Here is a 22,790-nt window from a genome sequence, read left to right as displayed (position 1 = left end):
GTTATGCCCTTCTAACCAGACTTTGTCGCCAGCTTGATACTCCCGGGAGGGGGATTTCTTACGGTCGTAATACTTCTTCAGATTCTCGTTTGCTACAAGAAGGGAGGATTTCGTGATATCGTGGAGTTTTTTCATTTGCTCGCTAAATTCTGCTGCAGAAGCGGATCGAGGGGACAACGTGGTGGTGACATCGTTCTTGGGTGTAACCTATAGTTCAAAAAGAAGGGTGTTTGATTCGTTGCGGTATGGAGGTGGTTGTTGTATGTAAACTCAGCAATGGAGAGCCAGTCTGCCCAGTCATCTTGTCGGTGATTTATAAAAACGCGGAGGTAGTGCTCTAGATCCTGGTTGATCCGTTCGGATTGTCCGTCTGTTTGAGGGTGATAGCCTGTAGAGAGGCCTGGTGTTATCCCCATTAGGTCGTAAAAGTCTTTTGTGAATCGAGACATGAATTGAGGACCTCGATCGGAGACGATCTTTTCAGGAACTCCGTGGAGTTGTATTACATTATCTCGGAGTTGACGTGCATAACTGGCTGAGTCGAGAGTGACGAAGGTGGGGATGAAATGGGCCATTTTACTAAATCGGTCAACAAAGACCTGAACGGCGGTGTAGCCCTTGGATTCCGGTAATGTGCCTATGAGATCGGTGGTGATAATCTGCCAAGGCCGATCTGGTACCGGGTTCGGGTGTAGAGGGGCGTTAGGCTTTGTCCGATGTGCCTTGGTACGTTGACAACTCTCGCATCCTCGTACATACCGTCTGATATCAGTACGAAGACTTGGCCACCAGAGCTCTCGGCTCACTCGTTCAAACATTGTTCTTTCTCCTGGGTGTCCAGCCAGGGCTTCGTCGTGATGATCTTTCAATATTTGCGCCCTTAGTTCGTGATTTCGGGGAACGTATACTCGGTCAGCTAATGGGATCGGGTAGGAACTCGTCGCGGACTCTCTCTTGATCCAGACGATCCTATCCTTCATCTTCCAGGTATCCGGCTTCTCTTTCAAATTCTTCTTTACTACGTCGTCTTGTTTCTGGAAACTTCGACGTATATCTGGTAGGTATCCTTCATTGGTGTCAAGTACTTCGAAATGTACGTCTGGGAGAAGTATCTGATCCTCGTTATCGTTTGTGCCTTTAGGATGATCAATCCGTCTGCTTAACAGGTCGGCCTTCGTATTCTGATTTCCTTTGACGTGTTCCATCTTAAAATTATAATCTGCAAGCTGGGATGACCATCGAGCTTGGCGTCGATTGTATTTCTGCGGTTGACCGAAGTAGAGGAGGTTTTGGTGATCTGTGAAGATGGTGAAGGGGTGTTTCGATCCTACAAGGTGATGTCGCCATTCATCTAACGCCGTCATGACTGCGAGCATCTCTTTGTCGTAAATTTCATAGTTCCGTTCTGCAGGGGTAAGGGCTTTCGAGAGGAACGCTATGGGTCTGAATTTGTCGTTTTGTTTCTGGGATAGGACGGCTCCTACAGCGAAGTCAGAGGCATCGGTTTCTAGTTTGAATGGGTCGTCGTCGTTTGGTATAGCAAGGGTGGGGGCAGTAGTAAGCGTTTTCTTCAACGTTTCAAAGGACGTCTCTTGTTCGTCTTTCCAGGTCCAGTCAACTTTTCCGGTGAGCACAGTGAGTGGTTTCGCAATTCGTCCGTAGTCTTTAACAAATCGTCGATAGAAATTGGAGAACCCTAAGAATGATTGGAGTTCCCTTTTGTTCTTTGGTGCGGGCCAGTCAGCGACCGCTGCGACTTTTAACGGATCCATACGGATAGTGTCTTTGGAGATGATCATGCCTAAGTACTCGACTTCCTGTTTCTCGAATTCGCACTTCTTTGGTTTAAGATACAACTGATTTTGTTGCAGGATACGGAGGACTTTGGTGACTATTTGACGATGTTCTTCGAGTGTTTCCGTGAAGATCATAATATCGTCTAAATATACAATAACTTTTCCTTCCGTGATCAGTTCTCTTAGGAGGTGGTCCATCATGGTCTGGAAGGTTGCTGGCGAGTTGGTAAGTCCGAAAAACATGACGAGGGGTTCGAACAGGCCGCGATTGGTCCTGAAAGCGGCCTTGTGTTCGTCTCCTTCTTGGATTCGGACGTTGTTGTATCCCCATTGTACGTCTAGTTTCGTGAAGTAATTGGCACCTTTGAGTTTATCGATAAGTTCGGATATGAGGGGGAGGGTGTAGCGATTCTTTATGGTAAGCTCATTCAGCCTGCGATAGTCTTGGACAGGGCGTAGTGAGCCATCTTTCTTTTTGATAAAGAAGAATGGTGATGCGTAAGGTGATTTGGATACTCGAATCCGTCCACTTGTTAGATTTTCGTTAAGGAATTCGTCTAGATGGTGTTGTTCGTCTCGGCTAAGAGGGTACGTTTTGCAGTCAAGACCATTAGCCTCGGGTATTAGCTCAATTGCATGGTCCCAAGGACGTTTCGGGGGAAGTTTGTCGAATGATTCTTTGGTGAAGACGGGTTCAAATTCATGGTAGATTGGAGGAACAACATCTCGGAAGGTGAGCTTTGACTTTGCCTTTTCGGAGGATTCAGCGATTTGTTGACTTTTAGTGGCAAAGGCGTTCAATTCTAGCTGTGTTATTTCCATAATTCGTGTTTCAAGATCTACGGCTAGAACTTTATCCCCTTCTTCAGGATGATACTCCGGATCATCAGCAGGGAAGGTAATCTTGTTGGTCCGCCAATCAATTGTTGGATTCGTCAGTATCAACCAGTCGTATCCAAGCAGTATGCGTGGTGAAAGTAGGGATGCTACGATGACATCTATCAAATGTTCTTTCCCTTTCACATTGATGTGAAGAGTGATATAGTGTGTCACTTTCTGGGATCGACCATCGGCTCCTGCAGCGTCAAGAGGGACGGGCAGATGCGTAGTATTGAGGGTGTACTTGTCAACCAGGCTTCGATCAATAACTGAGTTGGTGCAACCAGAGTCGATAAGGGTTGGGACGGTGAATGTCTGTCTGTCGTCTATGGTAGTGACTTGAGAAATGACGTGGAGGCTTCGTTTTGACGTAGGGTTGTGCGGCGAGGTGTAAGCATGGATGCGTTCTATAATGTTCTCTTCGTCGTGGTTCTTTAGCATCTGTATCGCCTGCAGGGTGATATGCTCGTAGTGATCTTTATGGGCCCAGTTTCGTAACAGAGCTCTTGCTCTTTCTGGTTTCTGGTCTTTGATTCGTCTGGCCAACCATTCCGGTGAATGTGGCTTTGCGTAGGTTTCGGTTACAGCACGTAGATGTTGATCAACTCGTTTTATTGCAGTCGTTGGTAATATACGAGGGTTAATTACAACATTTCGGGTCAGAGAGTCCGTGCTTACTCCTGACCTTTCTGAAAATCCTTCGGGGGTGCTTCGATTTCTTTTAATGACGATGTAGTGGGAGTGTCTTTGGTTTCCTCCGTTTCCATATATCGTATTGCCATCTTTCCATGTGGGCAATTTCTAGCAATGTGGCCTCGTTCGCCACAGTTGTAACAAGTAACATTCGGGTTGGGCCGATGTTGTCTCTGCGTGTTGGAACTCCCAATCTCCATAGGTACACCTGATCCTCCAAACGTTCCTGCTGTGTTTGGATGGACTGCATTCTGGGGCGGTGGTCTATGAGATGGAGTATAATACGGTCGCTGTTGGATATATTGTGGTCTTCGCGTCTCTGTTCGCGGTACTGTCTGTCGATACTGTGGCGGAGGGTAGTCCCGGTTCTGCTGATAGCGCGGTTGATATCGTTGGTACTGAGTTGGCAGCCTCTGTTGAGGTGGTTTATCTCTCCTCCTTTCCAGATTAAGCTCTTCATTTCGCTGTTCCCATTTCCTTGCCGCTGCCTTCCACTCTAAGTACGTGGTGGGTAGGTTTTCCTGTTGCGAGATACGATCACGAAGGAATTGAGAGAGGTTGCGGCGAAGGATACTGTGAATGAACGGATAACTTTCATCTGCGTCTGGTGGTAATCCCGCTTCCATGAGTTTGGATTCGAGTCCTCCAAAATATGCGTCTACCGTCATCTCTCGCTGTTCGTAATCGTGAAGGGCAATCTCTGCTTTCAACTTGAGATGGGGGTCCAAGAATTCGTTATCTAATTCCTTGATGAATTCTGAGATAGTTCCCCAATTTCGCGGTGCAAATAGGTCTCCTAGCACTGCGGTTTTGTTGTTGAAATTCGCCTTCCATGTATGACAGGCGTCATTGGCTTTATCGGACGAGATCCGGGATAGTGCAAAGAGAATTTTGGAGGAGTTGGTTTGGAAACTTCTGGGATAGGCGAAAAAGTAGTTTGCTAAAGCGTTCTTCCAGTCAACGTATGTTTCCTTTTTACCGATGAATTCGAATGGAGGAGTGGCAAGGACAGCTTTACTTCCTTGATTTGTTTCGTCGGCCATTGCTGCTGCTAGATCAGGTTCAAGGTCCAAAGATTCCTGATCGAACCAATCGTCGGGTTGGTTTTCGGGTTCTGGAGTTGGAGGTGGGGGAGGAAAGTTTTCTGGTCCTGCTGATTGATACAGATCGTCTGGTTCTAGAGCTTCAGCAGCAGCTCCTAGAGATTGTGGGGGAGGTGTGTCGGGAGTGACCAGAGGACGGGGTTCTCGATAGGGCTCCAGATTTTCAACGGCTTAGATCACGGGTTTTTTAGATAACAAGTCTTTCTAGATAACTAGTCCTTTTTTGTTTACTCAAAGTCTGGGTCAAACGTAAAATTACTAGGGAAGTCTCCTCCTTCTGCTTCTCGGGGTCTCCAGTATTCTACGCTTTGAGTAGACTCTTCACTTTCCGACTCGGTTTCGCTGCTAGATTCTCCTCCAAGTATATCTGTTAATGAACTTCCTGTTTCTCGTTCTATCCTTTCTGCGCAAGGTGCAAAAAGTTGTTCAACCGACGGGATGAGCGGTGCTTCTCCTCTCCGACCTTGGTAGGTGTAAGAGTACTGCGAATAGATACGAGTTCGTGAGCTATGGTTGATAACGGCCCAGAAATCGCTTTGGAGTACTGTAACAATGAAACGTTCGGGGTGATCAGATTGTTGGTTAACAACAAATGGAGTGAGGATTTCTAGGATCCAGTAATATTCGTCGACGTATTCTGAAACGTGTCGAATGTTGTCGATTTCGGTCGTGTAGTCTTCTCCGTCACGGGATTTCCTCTGAGCAGTCGCGATGAGCTGATCAAATCGTGCTAACGCAGCAACAACTCGTCGAATATGATCTTTAGTAGAGGGCGTGACGATTATAATAGAAGTGCTGTGTTGAAGACCAAACCGCGGCCCGAATGCGTCAAGATCTTGGACTTCAGGGAGGTAGAGAGTTCGGCGAAGTCGTGTCAGATTTTGGACAATAGAAAGGTGGTCCAGATGATTGCCGATGCAGAAGTACTGGATGGGTTGGTAACTGACAGGAGAGGCGGAGTAGGTGTTGTAGTAGTCAGATGTAAAAAATGAGGACGGGATATCGTAGGTAGGTTCCTCGTTAGGCCTCTTCCTTAACACAATGCCGCAAAGCAAGGTGTGTTCGAAGTCGTAAGGGAGGAGGCGGTTGGGTATGTCTGGAAAAATGAGAGGGCGGATTTGATAAAGATCGAGGAGATCTGGGATGTGGCTCTGCGGAATAAGTTGCAGGTTTCGTTCTTGTACGTTGGCTATTCCTTTCAAAAGCTTAACCCTCTGAGTGTTCTCGTAACTCGGGCGTACTAGGCTCTCGAAGTAGTCTATCAACGGAATTTGTTCGTGCCGCAGGGATATGAAGATTAAAAGTTCTCTCTGTGCTCTGTCGGAGATGTTGGAGTATCTCCTCGAGACTGCGAGAATTTCTCCTACAGATGGCGGAATGGTAAAAGATGGATTGGGTGAGAGCGAGTGCGTCGTTTATGTCGAGGATGATATCCTCGATCGGATCAATTGGTGAAGACGAAGCAGAGGAGTCTTGATACAACTCAGTGATCTGTTCGACCGTTCCTTCCACGTCTGGAGTACGGGCTTTGGTAGGGACGGGGAGGACCGGGAGCGGTTTGTTGAGAGCTGCGAGGAAATCTTTTTGGTGTCTGCGGTCCGCTTCTGATACCCACTCTTCTGAGAGCTGTTGGGAGGTAGACACGATGGAGGTATACGACGTCGCTGACGAGTCCGGTTTGTAGGTATCTGATGATGGCAAAGAACGCAAAGAATTGGACGAGAGCGGTGATGGTAGAGAAAGCGTCCAGTTTGAGAAGACTGAACGACAATAGGTGTAATGGGGTGGATAGTGAGAGGTCGATGACGATAGTGAGGAGAGGGATAGGGATGGTAGAGAGGTGGAGAAGGTGATGATGAAGGTTTAGACCGGTGCAATGGCAACGACAGTCTGTTTTAGGGTGTAAGGAAACGGTTTCCCAAAAAGGGGCTCTGGAAAAGGATTCGAGGTAGGTGAGTTCAATATTTTGTCAGGCAACAAATACGAAGCTATATAACAAAGCTCAATGTCTGGTCAAGTCCTTCTTTGAAGGCGGTGAATCAGAGTATGAGAATGAAGAGTATCGGTAAGAGCGCAAATCCAAACTAATATTGAACTGGAGAACAATACATCAAGTATGTACTTCTCTATATAGTGAACGACGATAGTCAGACCGAGAAAGGGAAGTACTGAGAAAGTGGTCTGACCAGCTAGCTAACCAATAAGAAAAAAGGAAGAAAGTGGTCCGATCTATTGTCTTTACTAATCGTACGAGAAAGCGTATTGGTAAGGGATGTACGATTGGCTGTATCAGTAAGCCCATGAGAAGGCGCTGACTCACAACCTTCTTCGCTTATCAATATTCCTCCGAAGTATTCCCAGACATAGCACTGGACCGTGACTATGTCATCTGGATATCTTCTCGAGGGTCGACAACGAGTCTACCTCGTTGTAGGTACGATAGAACGTGAGTGTGAAGAGAGAATAAGAAGAAAAATGATAAAAGTAATAAGACACCTGCTGTAATCTCTAGTCCAAGGGCAAGAGGAGTGACGGGGATCGAGTCTGCTAACCACGACATGACGGGAATGCGATAAGAAAAATCGATTCCTCACAATCCCCAGCACTATGGCTTCCGAGCCAAACTCCCATTCTCAACTTGAGGGACCAACAAATGAACGAACACCTAATTCCAACATAATCATGTTGAAAGCAGCTATAAGAGAAATAGAAGATCTTAAGATTACTCACCAGCATTTCAGAGACATTACCGACAAAAGAGTCAAGGTTTTGAATGCCGAAAATATCCTGTTGAAACAGGATAATCAACAAATCAAAGCTGAGATGGACAACCTGAAAAAACAAATTGTTGCACTCAACAAGGCAGGAGGGGTTTACTGTGTAGAATGCGAGGAAAGTGGAGGAGAGGAAGAAAATAATGAGTCAGATATTAGTGGTGACAGGGAACATATGAAGGATGTGCTCACCTCAATTCAAATCTCCCTCAACAACATCAATCCTGTGACTATTGCACTCGAAACACTCACTCCCCACCAACGAGAGGCTTTGAGCTTTGAAGCGGCTGACTCAAAGCCTGTGAAAGTGAGTGTCATATTGCATTATAGCCCAGAACCATACTCACTATAATATACAAGGATGCTATAAATGAAGTATTTATGAGAAAACTTGGTGTCGATAAACTCGAAGCGAAGCACTTACCAGATTACCTGTTGTCAATTGATCCCAGTCAATGTCCGAAAGACACTGCCACTCAAAAAATATCACATTGTTATAACTGGAAATTATCAGCTGACGACAAAGCAAATAGCAAAAATTTAGTAGAAATTCAACAATGGGTCATACTTAATGCAACAGTAGAAATACCACCAATTGTAGGGATGCTTCAGCTTGTGCTACCAAAGAACCTGAAGCATCAAATTTGTGTGAAATTCCAATATATGGCAAGGCAGTATTGTTTGAAATTGCAAAAGGACAAGGCACTGGCGAGTTGAGAGAATGAAGATGACAGGGACCTATCTGACACTCAAGAAGAGAACCTTGTAAGCATGTCAGTGTCCAAAGCACACAGAGACTCTTGTGCACAGTCTGTGAGTGTTTCAGACAATGATATGATGATTCTTGCACTCACCTGTTCCAAAACAGAAACTCAACCAACAAATTTGCAAACAGCCATTTTCTACTTACACCGACAAGAAATTTGATGCCGCATTTATCCTAAATGCTATGTCTGACGATGAGGACAATCCGGATTATTGGCCAATGTCAGATGAGGTTAGGACATTCATTAGTAGAGCCCCAGATTATTGGAGTGAAATAGTAAGTCATAAATCATATAAACTTCACAAAACACTGACCTTTATAACTTCAAACAATATATGACAACCTTGAGAAAATCCCAGATCCAAAGCCGAGCAAAGAAAAAGCCATGACACTGCATGTTCATGGCCCCATCATCAACAACTATCCACTTCCTTTCACAAAACTCCTCAAACATTGGCTCTGTGCGTGGCAGATTAAGCCAAAACTACTGGCCTTGGCTGAATATAGCAATATTCTTGGTTCTTCAAGGCTTGCTTACAGTGGTACAGCGTGGGGTGATGAAGAAAATCCAATTGATGATGGGTTGAATGGGGTTGTGCACCGCAAACAAAAACAATCAGCCAAAGATGGCGACAAGATTTTTATACGAATTGAACGAGTTCCAAAAGAAGACATCAGTACAAAAGCACAGAATAGCCTTGATGAGATACTAGGAAAGACTCACTAAGATGACCTGTTCAAGCAAAATGGTTGTCCAGAGCTAGAGTCTTCAGAATAAAGGAGCCCATTGATAGGATGGGATTATTCTTGTGAGCTGTTGAGGTTTTGCTCAATTTTGTCCAACCAGTCATTGCTAGGTGGTTCAACACCACTCTGTAGAATGTTTAGATATTCAACACATGTCAAAAATAGATACTTATACAATCAAACAAATGGATGATCCAAAGTTTATCAGTAAATATGTCTTGATTGAGTTTGATGGTAATCACGGCTACAGCAGATGTGAGTTGATCACTATCAATCAATTCCAGTCCCTGGAAACAATCTGCATATGCTACATAGATCCCAAGGTTTGTAGAACTAGAAATTGGCAACAGATATTCAATGAATACAGAACAATGTCAGGCAACAAATACGAAGCTATATAACAAAGCTCAATGTCTGGTCAAGTCCTTTCTTGAAGGCGGTGAATCAGAGTATGAGAATGAAGAGTATCGGTATGAGCGCAAATCCAAACTAATATTGAACTAGAGAACAATACATCGAGTATATACTTCCCTATATAGTGAACAGCGATGGTCAGACCGAGAAAGGGAAATACTGAGAAAGTGGTCTGACCAGCTAACTAACCAATAAGAAAAAAGGGAGGAAGTGGTCCGATCTATCGTGTTTACTAATCGTATGAGAAAATGTATTGGTAAGGGATATGCGATTGGCTGTATCAGTAAGCCCATGAGAAGGCGCTGATTCACTACCTTCTTTGCTTATCAATATTCCTCCGAAGTATTCCCAGACATAGCACTGGATCGTGGCTATGTCATCTGGATATCTTCTTGAGGGTCGACAACGAGTCTACCTCGTTGTAGGTACGATAGAACGTGAGTGTGAAGAGAGAATAAGAAGAAGAATGATAAAAGTAATAAGACACCGGCTGTAATCTCTAGTCCAAGGGCAAGAGGAGTGATGGGGATCGAATCTGCTAACCACGACATGACGGGAATGTGATAAGAAAAATTGATTCCTCACAGTGATAAATTGTAGTATGATTAAGCAGATGGATCCCTCTGTATATCAATATGAATGCGGTCCATATCTTCACTGATAGTATGGACTGATCACCTTGCTGATCGGATGATATCAAGGGCTTGACCTATTGCTTCCCCAATGCGTCGAGAATGGTTGTTTTGGACATTGATTAGCTGGCGGATTGTAAGGATGGTTGTACAAGCAGAGTTGATTGCCTTTTGGGCATGGACAAGTTTGGTGGTGTAGAAGGTGGAGAAAGAGCAAGCTGACAAGACAAAAGTCTTCATGATGGACACAAAATGCTTTGGACTTGGAGTACTGGACAAGTCGCGCTTGGAGTGATAGCCAAAGTCGAGACTCTGTGCCTGGATTTGCAATAAGGTTTCGCTATCTTTGTCTGATTGATATTCATATCTATATCCTGGCAGGACAAGTTGAGTGGATATTTCAGATTGTTCAAATTCGTCTTGAGTAAGGGAAGTCATCTTGAGGTGGTGGTATAATATGAAGAATAACTTAGCTTATTTTTAAGACCGATGAGGGTTATCCTATTTACAAGCTAACTAAAATACTAAAATAATAAATCATATTTATGGAACTCAAAGCACTCCAGAAAACGACCAAGTCCTTCATGAGTATCTAGTTGAAATGTGCAGAAAACCTACAGGTTTTGTGTAGCTCTCTAGAACCGAACATGCAGGCAAAATCTGATTGAAATGTGCCGGAAAAGACCGGGTTTTCGGGACATTTTCATGATTCGTAATCTCAGGTTTTTCGCAGTGCACGTTTTCTTGCCCGTGTGTGCATGGTTATTTTATCACTGCCACTCATTATGGCCATTTCGAACAAATACTTGTCTGCCAGCTTGGAAATGATGATTTTTGGAAGGATCTATCTGGTCGTGGACTTCTATTGGCAGTCATCACACCATGTAAAACTGAGGGTAAAGATGCAGCTCTAAAAGTTGCTGTGTATGGTGGATTAGCAGCTGCCATTGCCACGGACATTCGTAACATCAAAGCTGTTGTCGGACGAGTGAAGACCAGAGGAAAGTGGGGAATTATAGACCGAACAAGTGGTCTTGCTTCAGTCGCTTTCACACACCAGGACACAGAGGGAGTGGAATTTGAGTTTTATGACTCCGGACCAGGCTCAGATGATGACTTTATGCAATAGATTGCCTCGAAACTCTTTGATAAAAATTCAGTGATTGACCAGAATGATTAATTGATTTTAGCACTTGGTACATCATTGAATTATTGTAATATACAATGAACATCAGTGATCAGTGTTAACGCTGAATACTAGTGGTGGTTTCAGTGATGCGGTCACTGGGCTTAGATCAGTCGGTGATGAACTAGCTGGCTTTCAGTGACCTTATTTCCCACAGTGTGTATGACTCTACTATGAGCAAAATGTGCAGCATATGTGACTCGCAGATGTACATGCATGCTTCGAATTCTGACCTTTTTTTGCTAAGCTCTGAATCTGGAGCGACACTCAGCAAACTGATCAAATTCGAAGTCGCTATCGATCAAATAAAAGACACCAGCTAAAATTACGATCAACGTTGGTCGCTTCACATTCTTTTGTCAGTCGTCAAGCTGCACGAATTATGAAGGCCAAGCAGGAAAACAAGGAACCAAATTTGACCTTGGATGTTCCAAAACCGAGCGAAAAGGAACGACAAGTTGCGATTAAAAAATTAACAGATATCAGTAGAGCATCTGCCTGGCACGTTCATCGATGGCCTCTACAAAAAAAATGTGTCGAATATCGCACGAGGATGCATCTCCCGCGGACCTATTTAGCACGGGGCGGAGTGGATGTACGAGGGATTTCAGAGGGGATGGATCTCAATCAATTCGTATTTGAACATTATATGGAGTTGAAAGAGGGGAAAGCTGACGGTGTAAAGGCAGTGAATTATGTTCACGCGGATGACGTCGTATCAAGAAGGCGAGTGGATGGTTTTGCGGAAGCCAGTCTAGTTCGAATTGATCAACTCGATATCGCAGGCATGAGTATCTGGGACCAGATCCGAGAATTGCGGGTTACTTCTTTGACAACTATGGGGAGGTTCACATACGATGGTGGGACGGGTTTCTCAAAGATCAGTGGATGGACCAACAAAAATGGAAACTTAGTGTTAAAGTGGACGGTTCAGGTCAATGGGTAGTAAAGGAGGATTGATAAGAAAGCTGGTAAGTAAGTATTAGCGAGGGGCGGGTTACCAGATGGAGGGGTCTAATAGTTGCTCAGAGCAATTGCAAAAAGAAATTATAGAGCTTTCACATAGAGAATGAAGACAAAAATCAGGCAATGACTGGCATATGTGCAAAAGTTCTGAGACACCAAAAACCAATGGGAGACAGGGGTTAACACGTGCATTTCACGTGCACGTCAGTAGTGTTGTTTGAAAGTGGTCTCGAATATATGAAGGCCAATTGAGTATGATAACATGTTTGTTTATAGATCAAAATACCTGTATTACAACTCCAGAGTTTTTTTAGATGCAGACATAGCTGAAAGTAATGGAGAGACACTAGCCGAGCTCTGTAAAGTCAACACTGCGGCCTGTTGCGCTTTATCGACCATGTCCTTCAATGATTTTGGGCTCTCAAACGCCTTGGGGTTGCTCACAAGGGTGGCAAGGAGCGAGCCGACCAGTGAATCCCCAGCTCCTGTGACGTTGATTATGGATGATTTGTCAATGTGTAGAGCTGGAAAGTGCTGCAGAACGACCATCTCCCGTGAAGACATAGACCGGGCGATGACACGGCGAGCATCGAAGCTATTGGTCGCTGATATCCACGGCAAAGTTTCCACAACATGTCCGCTTAAGCGCATGGCGACTATGACGCCACGTTCCCCACACTTTATCACGAGCTTTTCGAAAAACGGGAGGAGATTTATGGCCATTTGTGCAATGCCTTCGCTGATTAGGAAAGATAGTGTTCCTTGTCTGGGGTCGTCCTTTGAGACATCCATTCGAGCTAATTTTTCCAAATCCATGCGGAATGCCGAGCCCAGTCCAAACCCGTCGATAACACGCCACCATGCTTCACTAGACATTAGGTCCCACGAGGGTGAGCGCACTTCATGGTATATGCGACAAAGCTCAAGGATATTAGGAGATGCAAAGGTTACAGGAGAACGCGTTAAGTCTTTGACCTCTGCAATTGCTGAAAGGATATTCGTCGACTTCATGACCGATGTAGGTTCGCTGATGGAAATTCAGATGTGCACGTAGTTATGCAACGCAATGTACCCACAAGAAAACTGAACGAATGATAAGAGAAGGAAGTTTGATAATGATTGGCTGTGACTTACTGTCAAGTATTTTCTGTGAACAGTAATCTACAAGTGTTGTAAGCGTGGTTTCGGACAAATTACCATCGACAGCTAAGACTTTGGGCGTGTACGTTTCTAGATACCGCACGACCTAAATTTTCATCAGGTCGCTGGCGGAACTAAAGGAAGACATCGATCAACCATATCTCCATCTAATGAACATGTTATATCCATGTCAGCAACGCCTTCCTTGAGATTCCCTGAGGCATCGACAAGCATATTGCAGACAGCGGAACTCTCTTCATCGTTCGCGATTAATCCATCTGTTCTCATACCGAGCATCCGAGTTTCATCCATAAGTAGTCGGCCAAAAGGATCACTACCGACTGGAGACATTAACATGGTGGCAGAAGACAAGTCAGGCGATTGGGAAGACATAATTCTATGAGCCGCTTCGCTTATATTGCGTCCGACTCCCCCTAAGGATATGGATACCTTTCCAGGCGAAGTGGAGTGTAAAACAAGGTTAGAATTCGAGTCTGGATGCACATAAGGTTGGGAAGTTATATCAACTGCCGCACAGCCGACGACAATTAGTGAGGGAGATGGCTCTGTCTACCATACCTGTATTGTTATTTCGGAGCTAGCTCGAAATCGGAATTACCTACCTTGGAGTAGACTGGTTTTTCTTGTATAGTGAGATTGGTTAGAGTGGAAAGCTTTGCAACAGGATGTAATTGCTATATACGAACGATGAGTACTTTCGATGGAACGGGAGGCTGGTTCATCCTTACAACATCTTGTGCTGTAGTATATCGTTCCAACTTTGCATATTCTACGGCAATCTGACCGCCTGTTAAAGAGTTGGTCGACAAGGAACTTCTTTCGTGCGATAGTCACTACATACCGATTAGTGCCGTGTTTCGTACAAGTGCGACATCTGTAACTTGAACTCAAACCATGAGCGAGTAAATCTGGTCGTATGCTTACTGCTAGCAAGAGACTTCCCTCCCGTTATCTCGCCGACACGTTTCAGAAGCCAAGGCGTCACTTCTTTTCCACTCTTATGGATGCCATTGTCTTCAGCCTCAGAGATGGCCCGCTCAACCGCTTGCTGGATGGCCAAGCCAGCCGCCTGGTATTCTTCTGGTATAGGAGCAGCGAATAGAACTCCGTTTGTCATCCCAAGCTTCCATTGTGTGTCTGAACATCCTACAACTTAGTGGTTGTGATTAGGTGAATTTGTTAGTACGCACGTAAAACCGTTGCAGCAGTTCCTGCATCGTTTACTCGCCAAGGTGTCTGGTAAGATTTGATATCCCCGTTATCGAATTTGTATGAAATTAGTGGAGACATACTTTAAAGCCACTTCTAGCGGTGTAGAAACCTGGGAAATCGTTAGTTTGGCCATAAGTCAGAACCGGTACTCCAAGAGTTTCCTATAGTGTTGGTCGATAGGTCAACGCTTCTTTGAACATGATTAAGCTGACTTGCCAAATATTCCAGAGTTCTGCAAGACGCTCTTAATGAGCAGATATTTAGCTTGGAAGGCTTGTTCAGACTGACCGCCCTATATCAAGAATGGACTTCACCCCCGCAGAGACTAGTCCAACAGGGCAACGAGTCAATTCCTGCAGGTCAGCAGATACATCCATAGCTTTTCGTAGTGAGCCTCAGGTTAGAAGATGGTGACGTGGAAACTACTGACTGCGCTCTCCACCACGATGAACTCCGCCTAACCTGTATAATATTATCGATGTCAGAAAAAAGGACTTCCATGCAGATAGAAAACGTTTCACCCTCCTGTAGCAAAGACCTAACTCAGAAATGTTGCATCAGCAAAGATTTCATTCCAAAAGGTTATAAATCTACCTTAATGCCTGCTAAAGCTGCGAATATCAACGTGGCGCTGCACGTTGTCGCACCGTCCCTTTTCATAGAAATTGCTGGAGCAATATCACGTCTCGAAAGCTTGGTAATATTGGGATTTGCAGTCGTGTCTGCAATGTATTCCAACTCGAGAGGTTGGAGACCGATCTTGATGCGACCGCCAATGAGCGCAATAGTGGCTGGCACACTGCCAGTAGATCTGACTATACTCTCAAGAGACTGAGCTGTCTCCAACGAAGTAGGATAGGGCATGCCATGGGATATTATGGTTGACTCGAGAGCGACAACAGGTATATTACGACCTAACGCGTCTTCGACTTCTGGATGAATGTCGATTGGAGCTTGCTTGCGGAGAGCTTGTGCTAGACTTGAATGTCGGCGCAATTTTGACGCGAATGTGCGCTTATGGAGTGAATGCAAGCCTATGGATCTGTCGAACTTGAAGAACTTCATCTTCAAGTTATTCTGAAACATTGAAAACGGATTTGGCTGGTGTCAATGGCTGCCCGAAGAAGTGCCACCTTGAGATCATTCAGCATGAAGAGGGTGAGGTCCAAGCAAAGAGGCAGAGGGTTGCAGAGGCAGCAGAAGGAAGCACAGAAGAAGGCAAGCCGAGAGGCTGAATGCAATGCCACAGCGATGGTCCTGACGCCAAATGAAGAAGAACTGAATCGGCTCACCAAGGATAAGCTGATTATTCAACTGGAGATTCACCGGGTACAAGACTCGACTATACCTTGGGGCCTGTGAGGCATAGTGAAGAAAAACCTCATAAGGATATTGATAGCTCAAATCTCTGTCGTTCTCCAGCAAAACATGCACACTGCATGTGGAAGTGGTCCCTGTGAGCAAGATGGAAGCTTGGACTCGAGCTAGGGGCACAGTCAAGATTCTCGCGATCACTAGTTTCTTTGCATTTTTAATAAAACATAGTCATTCATTACTTCATACAGTACGAATACAAATACCTACTTGCTATGTGTACATTCCGAGCTTAATACACCATATAACGCAGCTTGCTCGAAACTACTCCCTGTGTCATTTCATAGTGCGAACTTGAGGGATGCGAATATTAGGTAAGCATCACACACTTTTGGCGGAGGCTGCCCACAAACGGTGACTCCCTTCGTTGTGGACCAGACCTTCCGAATTGGGAACACAATGCCAGGTCCAAGATAAATGTTCCGAGTCGAACTCGTTACGCATATTTGGTTCCGTGCAGCTGACAAGGTCGGCTTTATCTGGTTTGCTGCATACTGTAAATCACGTTAAAGACTATCACTTTTCTCCTTTTCGAACAACTCCAGTACCCAAAGTCACTGGCATTACACGATTCAAGAGGCCTCGAGTGGAACAATCGCAACAGGTCACGGGCTTAACCCATCATATTCCACCGCTATAACCTTCTACTCCATGGATGCGACGACAGTGATTCACGAGCTTGAAGATATTTATGACTGGCCTCCTCCTGTAGCGAAGCTCGCAGACTTACTTTCTCAGCCACTCCCATCTTGGCTTGCCACCGGTCCATACCCTTTCACGTCCCCTTGTGCCTCTGATTCTATAGATCTTCTATCTGGATACCCAACTGATCATATAGTAACGACCGAGAATTATGGCGGCTCTACGTCTTTGAAAGTCGTGTTTGACTTGGTCATGACGGCCTCGTCTGATTTACGCGCCCTCAGTGGCAGCGTTGCATACGGTTGTCCTCGCCCCACCATTCCAATTTGGATCACAATGCTTAAGCATCTATTTCTCCATTGCTCGGAACACATATCGATACTGTAATGATCTTTTCTCTTTTTTTTTTTTGAAGTTTGCATGTTTCTGATAACTTGACGCGCGGATTTATTTTCAATTTTTAGTGAAGATGAATATTTTGTCAGGCCACGCGCGCCTCATTCGCAGGATGTTTCCTCCAGTGGTCCAATCACCGACGGCTTTGCATCACTTATTATAGCCCACTATGTCGATCGAGCGGATGAAGATCAAGACACTGGCTCAGCATGTCACTCCTCACAAGACAGCTGTACGAGCTCTTCTAGCGATGACAATTCTTCTCATGTACGAGACGAAAACTATGGGGATAACGGCGAAATTACGAAGAAGAGGAAGGCAAACACGAGTAGCTCAAAGAATCATTCTTTGAAGTTTCCTATCCACGCCCATCTTCTTCCCACACGCGGTCGCCATCTCTCCGCCGTCCTCCCGATTATTGCGGTTGCTGACGAATATAATATCATCCCTCTCATGTCAAGTATGCTTTACCAACGTCGTGTTTGGCACATCGACCAACCAGTTATCGGAATTATTTTCCAAGGGACTGGAACTGTTGGCCAAGTCTTATTTGGTTGGCTGGATCACGATTCTGGGACGAGCGGAGATTTGGTAAGCTCTTCTTCTCTCTTCTATGACTCGACTGAACCCTTCTCTAGCCTGGGGTCCATATCGCATGTGCCAGCCCAAACTCTCAGCCTAAGGCGTCATTAGGCATATTCGATTTAACCGACCCAGTGGCCGCCATGACATTGGCCCAATTTGTGCTTGGATTATCGTCGTATTTCAAGGACCTTATCAACGCCACATCAGTAACGTCTGTCGATGCGGATCCTTCCCTGCACTGGAGATCAGATCTCATCGATATCTCCTCTGAATCAGGAGAACAATGGAAGGAGCGAGTTTCAAGGTGGGCATGCGACGTACACGTGTCCACATGCGCGAGGTTCCTACTATTTTCAGTTTTGTAGTTGTAGGGCATGCATCCTTATTTATTTCTTTTTAAAGCAGCGATACTTCCTCTTCTCCTCCCCGTACCCCACCATTACACACTACACGTTCTCAGCCTAGCTGCTGGTCCCCAACTATGTCTTCGAGAAATCTGCATACTATTCACGAGGAAGGACACGATGAACCCAGAGGCTCCAAATCTCTTCGCAGCAGTGTCAAACATGATGGTACTCAAAGTGACCACAAAGTGAGCAGGTGAGCATGGCAAGTTTTGAGCGTAGTGATGGAAATGATATAGTAAATTGATATTCAGCGATAAAAGCTTTTCTGCAAGTCAATCTTCCGTTGCAAAGCAATCTGTAAGCAAAAAGTCGACAAAAATTTTATCGAAGTGAGAGCATATACATCATGTGTTGAATCGTGACTTACAATATTTAGAGATAGAAGCCCCGCCGAAAATCAGCTTTCTGTCGACAAGTACTCCGCAAGCAAAAAGTCGAAAACAAATGTATCAAACTCTAGGTGAGAGCATATATATTAAATGTGTTCAATCATGACTGACAGCTGGGCTAGTTTTGCGATGAAGAGTGAGAATGGCTTAGATGAAGAATTATCGATCACGAATTGGCTTTTTGATAGAAGAGCATTCACGATCGGTAGAATCTTGTTAGCAGATCTTGCTCAAGACCCTGAATCGGAACACAAAGATATTAACGAAAAAATAAAATTTTACGACGAAACGACTAAATTTTGCTGGCCAAGCAGCTGGAAAACATTGGTTAGTTTCCTCGACCTAAGTGCCACGTCTTATATACTCACGTCAAGGCAGAGTGACCTACCTGGATCAGACCTTAGCATTGAAGGGCATCGTAGAATGCTTTTTCAAAATTATAATAACTATGTCCAGGGTGGCAACGAGGTTCCAAACCTGGAGACCAAAATCGTGGAACTCCTCTGCAGTCGGTTCTCCTCTATGTTGTCATCTTCCGATGGTGCATATACTCGAGCTCTTGCAGCGGCGAAACGTAATTCTAATGAAGCTGAACGCCGCCATGATTGGGACAATCTGTTACTCAAATTTTTCACGACCTCGAAGTACACTGGTAGCACAAACCGTGATGTGTTGTAAGTACTAGGCAACGCGCCCTAAAGCATATCTAACCGTTTACTTAGGCTGGAACGTTTTTTAAATGCACCTCGAAATATAGCCCTTGACGCGATGAGGACTTCTGCTGCTGATCACGTGCGAGAGCGCTCTGCGCTAGCAAGTCAATATGCATTACATTGCAGCTTGGCAGACTTCAGCGCTCAAGGGCAAAATGAAGACGTCGTTTCTCAAGCTCTTCAGGCGCGTAACCAGTCTGCTTCATTTGTCGAGCAAGTCAAGGGTGATATAGAGGCCCGCTTGCTCGATGCCCTCGAACGTCGCACCAACCAAGAACCAACACGTGGAGTATGCGATGCAATTCTAGTCGTACCCCTTGAAGGCGTCTGCGCTGAAATCGTTAAAATCCTTGGCAAGTCCGACGGCAGGAAGTTCGTGAAAAATCTTGCTTTGATAGCACATCCTGGTGCGGAAAAGTCGGCATCTGGGACTGGGAAGGACGACAGAGGTGAGAAAAAATAGCTGAGTCGTAGAGCTCCTGCTAAACTTGAATTGAAATCAGCAAACTCGGACTCAGCTCGACATCTGACCGTTGAGCCTCAGCCGTCGTCGGTCACGGACAACAGCAAATCAACTTCCTATCCCTCCTTGCACAATGTCTTCACGGCAACTGTTCCGAGACCACCCTCCGAGTCCTCGGAAACCCTGTCGAAAGATGTCGTTCAGCTTCAGGCAGCCCAGGACGGGGAAATAGACAATGATTTATTATTGCCAGTCCTTACCGCGGAGTACAAGAAAAAAGATGTTACTACGACATTCAAGGCTTTGAACCAGTCTCGAATGTATACGGTTTCAGCACTGTATTTTCTGAGATCCTTGGGGATCGTTGATTTTCCGCTTTTTGGCCTAGTCACCTCTGGGTCTGAAGGAGCAGTATCAATGGCTTGGTACTCGTCCAAGCAACAAGTAAGTATGTTCATTGATATGCTCATTGACATCTTACCATCCCTCACCATAGAAAATTTTTTTAATGGAGCGGAACCTCCAGTTATATGACATATCAGACCCGCTCCAAGTTTACGAGTTTTCTGTAGTTCTTCTTCGCATTGCTGAACATGGTCAGAAGCTCAAAGTGAAGCTGCAAGAAATGCTGAGCAAAATAGATGAGCGAAGCAAAATTAAAACATTCAAGCACTGGTCTAATTTGGCTCAGCCAAAAGAACTGTAGTATATCTCAAACCATATCTATAGGCTTGCATAGCATCACTGTCACATTTGTACATACTCTTGTATTTGTGGACATGTCTGAACACCTGCATAAAATGTCAGAAAATATTAAATATTATTTAGATGCCTTGCCAGCCACTGAAATGCCTAAATATCAGTCATTGCTTGAAATAGTGTTACAATGAAAGAGTTGCTATGTAAAGGCCATTACAATCTCAGTTTGCAATGCCGATTTCCAGACCAAACACCATCTAGCATCCGGCTGTAGGATACGGGTAGAGGGAGTGTGAATACTGTAACAGAGGGGAGGTGAGATAAGAGACCAGCAAGAAATGAAGACTCAATAGAGGTCAATGCATTTTCTACAGATTGCAACAATTCCCCATTCAATACAACCAGGTGTACTATGGACAGAAATATGAGCATGAGCTGCACACTTCTGCCTATCCTAAGAAAGTTCAAGCTATATTGAATTGGCCAGAAAATACTCACATTAAAGGAGTTAGGGCCTTCCTTGGCTTAGGCAACTTCTACCAAAGGTTTGTTGAAAACTTTGCAAAGATGATGAGATTGTTGAACGATCTCACAAAAAAGGATGTTGTTTGGCACTCAAGAAGCTTTTGATAATCTTAAACAGGCATTTACAACAGCACCCATATTAGCATTTCCCGGATTAGATACAGAGTTCTGGCTAGAAACTGACTCTTCTGATTTTGCTGGGGCTGTTTTGTCAATCAAATGCCCTAATGACCTTTGGAGGCCTTGTGCCTATTTATTGCATAGTTTGTTGCCTACAGAGCACAACTATCAAATATATGACAAGGAGATGCTAGCCATTATTAGAGCACTAAAGCACTGGCAGCATTATTTAGAAGATGCTAGGCACCATTTTGAAATCTGGAGTAATTTATAATGGCTTGGAACTTGAACCAAAAACCCAATGTGGTGGAGCTGGAACTCCCAAAATGAATGAGAGTAGTACCCACGGTCAATATTAGCCGTGTGAAACCCTACAAAGGGCCGCTGCCAGGACAGAGTGTAGACTGGCCCGGACTGGTTGTGTTCACCCAGGAAGGTGAAGAAGAAATTAAAGTTGAACGGGTGGTGAATGGACACTTGAAGCATGGACAATTAGGGTTCCTAGTCTAATGGAAAGGCTATACAAGGACAGAATGTGGGAACCAGAAGCCCATCTGGACAATTCCCAGGATGCTGTTTCAGAATTTTATTCTAAGAATCCCTTGGCTCCTAGGAAGCCTAGAAGCATAGTTTTCACACACTGTGCCATACAGTACTTTCTATTCTGTTCAAACTCCACTTTCTCGTGCTGCACTGCTTTTCTTTATTCTTAGCTACAAGCCTCTCACGCAGTGGAGCTGTTCACACAGACTGCACCCTATAATATGGTAAGGTTCCTGTAGCATGATGAGTGTCCAGTTAATTAGTCCAGGATTGCTTAGTAAATCTTCTTGTGAGGTGGGTGATTTATTAATGTTTTGTTGCCATATTCTGATGTTTGTGGTTTTGGCTTTGTTGTGGTTATTCATCCCAGCCTATTGTGTGAGGAATCAATTTTTCTCATCGCATTCCCGTCATGTTGTGGTTAACAGACTCAATCCCTGTCACTCCTCTTGCCCTTGGACTAGAGATCACAGCAGGTGTCTTATTACTTTTATCCTTTTTCTTCTTATTCTCTATTCACACTCACATCCTATCGTACTTACAACAAAGGAGATTCGTTATAAACCCTTGAGAAGATATCCAAATGATATAGCAACGATCCAGTGCTATGTCTGGGAATACTTTGGAGAGATATTGATAAGCGAAGAAGGTTTTGAGTCAGCGCCTTCTCATGGGCTTACTGATACAGCCAATTGCACACCCATTACCAATATGTTTTCTCATACAATTAGTAAATACAATAGATCGGACCACTTTCTCTTTCTTTTCTTATTGGTTAGCTAGCTGGTCAGACTACTTTCTTAGTTTTCCCTTTCTCAGTCTGACCATGGCCGTTCACTATATAAAGAAGTACATACTCGATGTATTATTCTCTAGTTCAATATTAGTTTGGATTTGCGCTTATACCGATACTCTTCAACTCTCATACCCTACTTCATCGCCTTGCACCAAGGACTTGACCAGGCATTGTGTTTTGTTATATAGCTTTGTATTTGTTGCCTGACATATTGGAGGGAGTGCTGGATCTGCAGCATATGGGTCGGGGTTATTGTGTGGATTATGGTGGTACGGCACAGAAAGTAGGCATTTTCTATACTTGGTAAGCACTAGCTTTTTGAATATCCCATAAATCAATCAGCTGATCAGTGATTTATTAGGCATGATGTCTCAGCCCGCGTAAATGGTGTTTCAGGCAATGTATACAAGAGATACAGATTATACCAGGAAGCCTTTGTGAAATATAGACAAAGTTATACTCTGAGCTAGCTTTGTCCTGTGCCCCACCCTGGAGGGCCATTCTAGCCTAGGATTCCATCTCCACCATGCTCTAACTCAAACTCATTAAGCTCTGAATTATGGGACCAGGTTAGAGATTTTTTTGTAGGATTTAGCCAAGTTGTACTGGATTAAACACGTTATATACACAGAAGCTGGAAATAACTTTAAAACCATGTGCTCAGATATATCAGGCCAAATTCAGACAATATTGTTTTGTGCATGTAATATATTCAATTTGATTGCGTACCGTACACCAAGGCTCTACTCTACATCAGATAGTCCTAAGCGGGACCTATATTCTGCAATTTACACTTCTTTTCTGGCTAA

General features: G+C 44.5%; 6 protein-coding genes across 6 annotated transcripts; 4 read left to right on the top strand and 2 right to left on the bottom strand.

Moving 5' to 3' along the window:
- Positions 1-3,269: 3,269 nt before the first annotated feature.
- On the bottom strand, positions 3,270-3,665 carry SERLADRAFT_377414 (uncharacterized protein; the record flags this gene model as incomplete). The annotated part of the gene is made up of 1 exon (XM_007313232.1): positions 3,270-3,665. One exon carries the CDS (start codon positions 3,616-3,618, stop codon positions 3,397-3,399), a length of 222 nt encoding a protein of 73 aa, XP_007313294.1.
- A 2,096-nt stretch (positions 3,666-5,761) lies between these two features.
- Positions 5,762-6,079, top strand: SERLADRAFT_377410 (uncharacterized protein; the record flags this gene model as incomplete). Its single annotated transcript, XM_007313231.1, has 2 exons — positions 5,762-5,877; positions 5,929-6,079. 2 exons carry the CDS (start codon positions 5,762-5,764, stop codon positions 6,077-6,079), a joined length of 267 nt encoding a protein of 88 aa, XP_007313293.1.
- Positions 6,080-7,078: 999 nt separating this feature from the next.
- On the top strand, positions 7,079-10,933 carry SERLADRAFT_433063 (uncharacterized protein; the record flags this gene model as incomplete). The annotated part of the gene is made up of 5 exons (XM_007313230.1): positions 7,079-7,552; positions 7,606-7,919; positions 7,980-8,058; positions 8,114-8,287; positions 10,622-10,933. 5 exons carry the CDS (start codon positions 7,079-7,081, stop codon positions 10,931-10,933), a joined length of 1,353 nt encoding a protein of 450 aa, XP_007313292.1.
- A 450-nt stretch (positions 10,934-11,383) lies between these two features.
- On the top strand, positions 11,384-12,028 carry SERLADRAFT_377408 (uncharacterized protein; the record flags this gene model as incomplete). The annotated part of the gene is made up of 2 exons (XM_007313229.1): positions 11,384-11,716; positions 11,776-12,028. 2 exons carry the CDS (start codon positions 11,544-11,546, stop codon positions 11,948-11,950), a joined length of 348 nt encoding a protein of 115 aa, XP_007313291.1.
- Positions 12,029-12,247: 219 nt separating this feature from the next.
- SERLADRAFT_433061 (uncharacterized protein) lies at positions 12,248-15,415 on the bottom strand (the record flags this gene model as incomplete). Its single annotated transcript, XM_007313228.1, has 15 exons — positions 12,248-12,983; positions 13,033-13,039; positions 13,091-13,202; positions 13,253-13,666; positions 13,720-13,791; positions 13,846-13,904; positions 13,959-13,991; positions 14,042-14,254; positions 14,308-14,353; positions 14,410-14,438; positions 14,479-14,561; positions 14,618-14,708; positions 14,760-14,791; positions 14,851-14,867; positions 14,924-15,415. The coding sequence occupies 15 exons, from the start codon at positions 15,413-15,415 to the stop codon at positions 12,248-12,250; spliced, it is 2,436 nt and encodes an 811-aa protein (XP_007313290.1).
- A 939-nt stretch (positions 15,416-16,354) lies between these two features.
- Positions 16,355-20,120, top strand: SERLADRAFT_412719 (uncharacterized protein; the record flags this gene model as incomplete). Its single annotated transcript, XM_007313227.1, has 11 exons — positions 16,355-16,466; positions 16,542-16,728; positions 16,810-17,332; positions 17,380-17,630; positions 17,787-17,918; positions 18,110-18,193; positions 18,245-18,449; positions 18,501-18,796; positions 18,845-19,284; positions 19,339-19,742; positions 19,795-20,120. 11 exons carry the CDS (start codon positions 16,355-16,357, stop codon positions 20,002-20,004), a joined length of 2,844 nt encoding a protein of 947 aa, XP_007313289.1.
- Between the last annotated feature and the right edge of the window lie 2,670 nt (positions 20,121-22,790).

This window comes from Serpula lacrymans (assembly GCF_000218685.1).
Source record: "Serpula lacrymans var. lacrymans S7.9 unplaced genomic scaffold SERLAscaffold_2, whole genome shotgun sequence".
Lineage (NCBI taxonomy): Eukaryota > Fungi > Basidiomycota > Agaricomycetes > Boletales > Serpulaceae > Serpula > Serpula lacrymans.
Note: the sequence above shows the minus strand (reverse complement) of the source record. Positions and strands in the feature narration are given on the sequence as shown.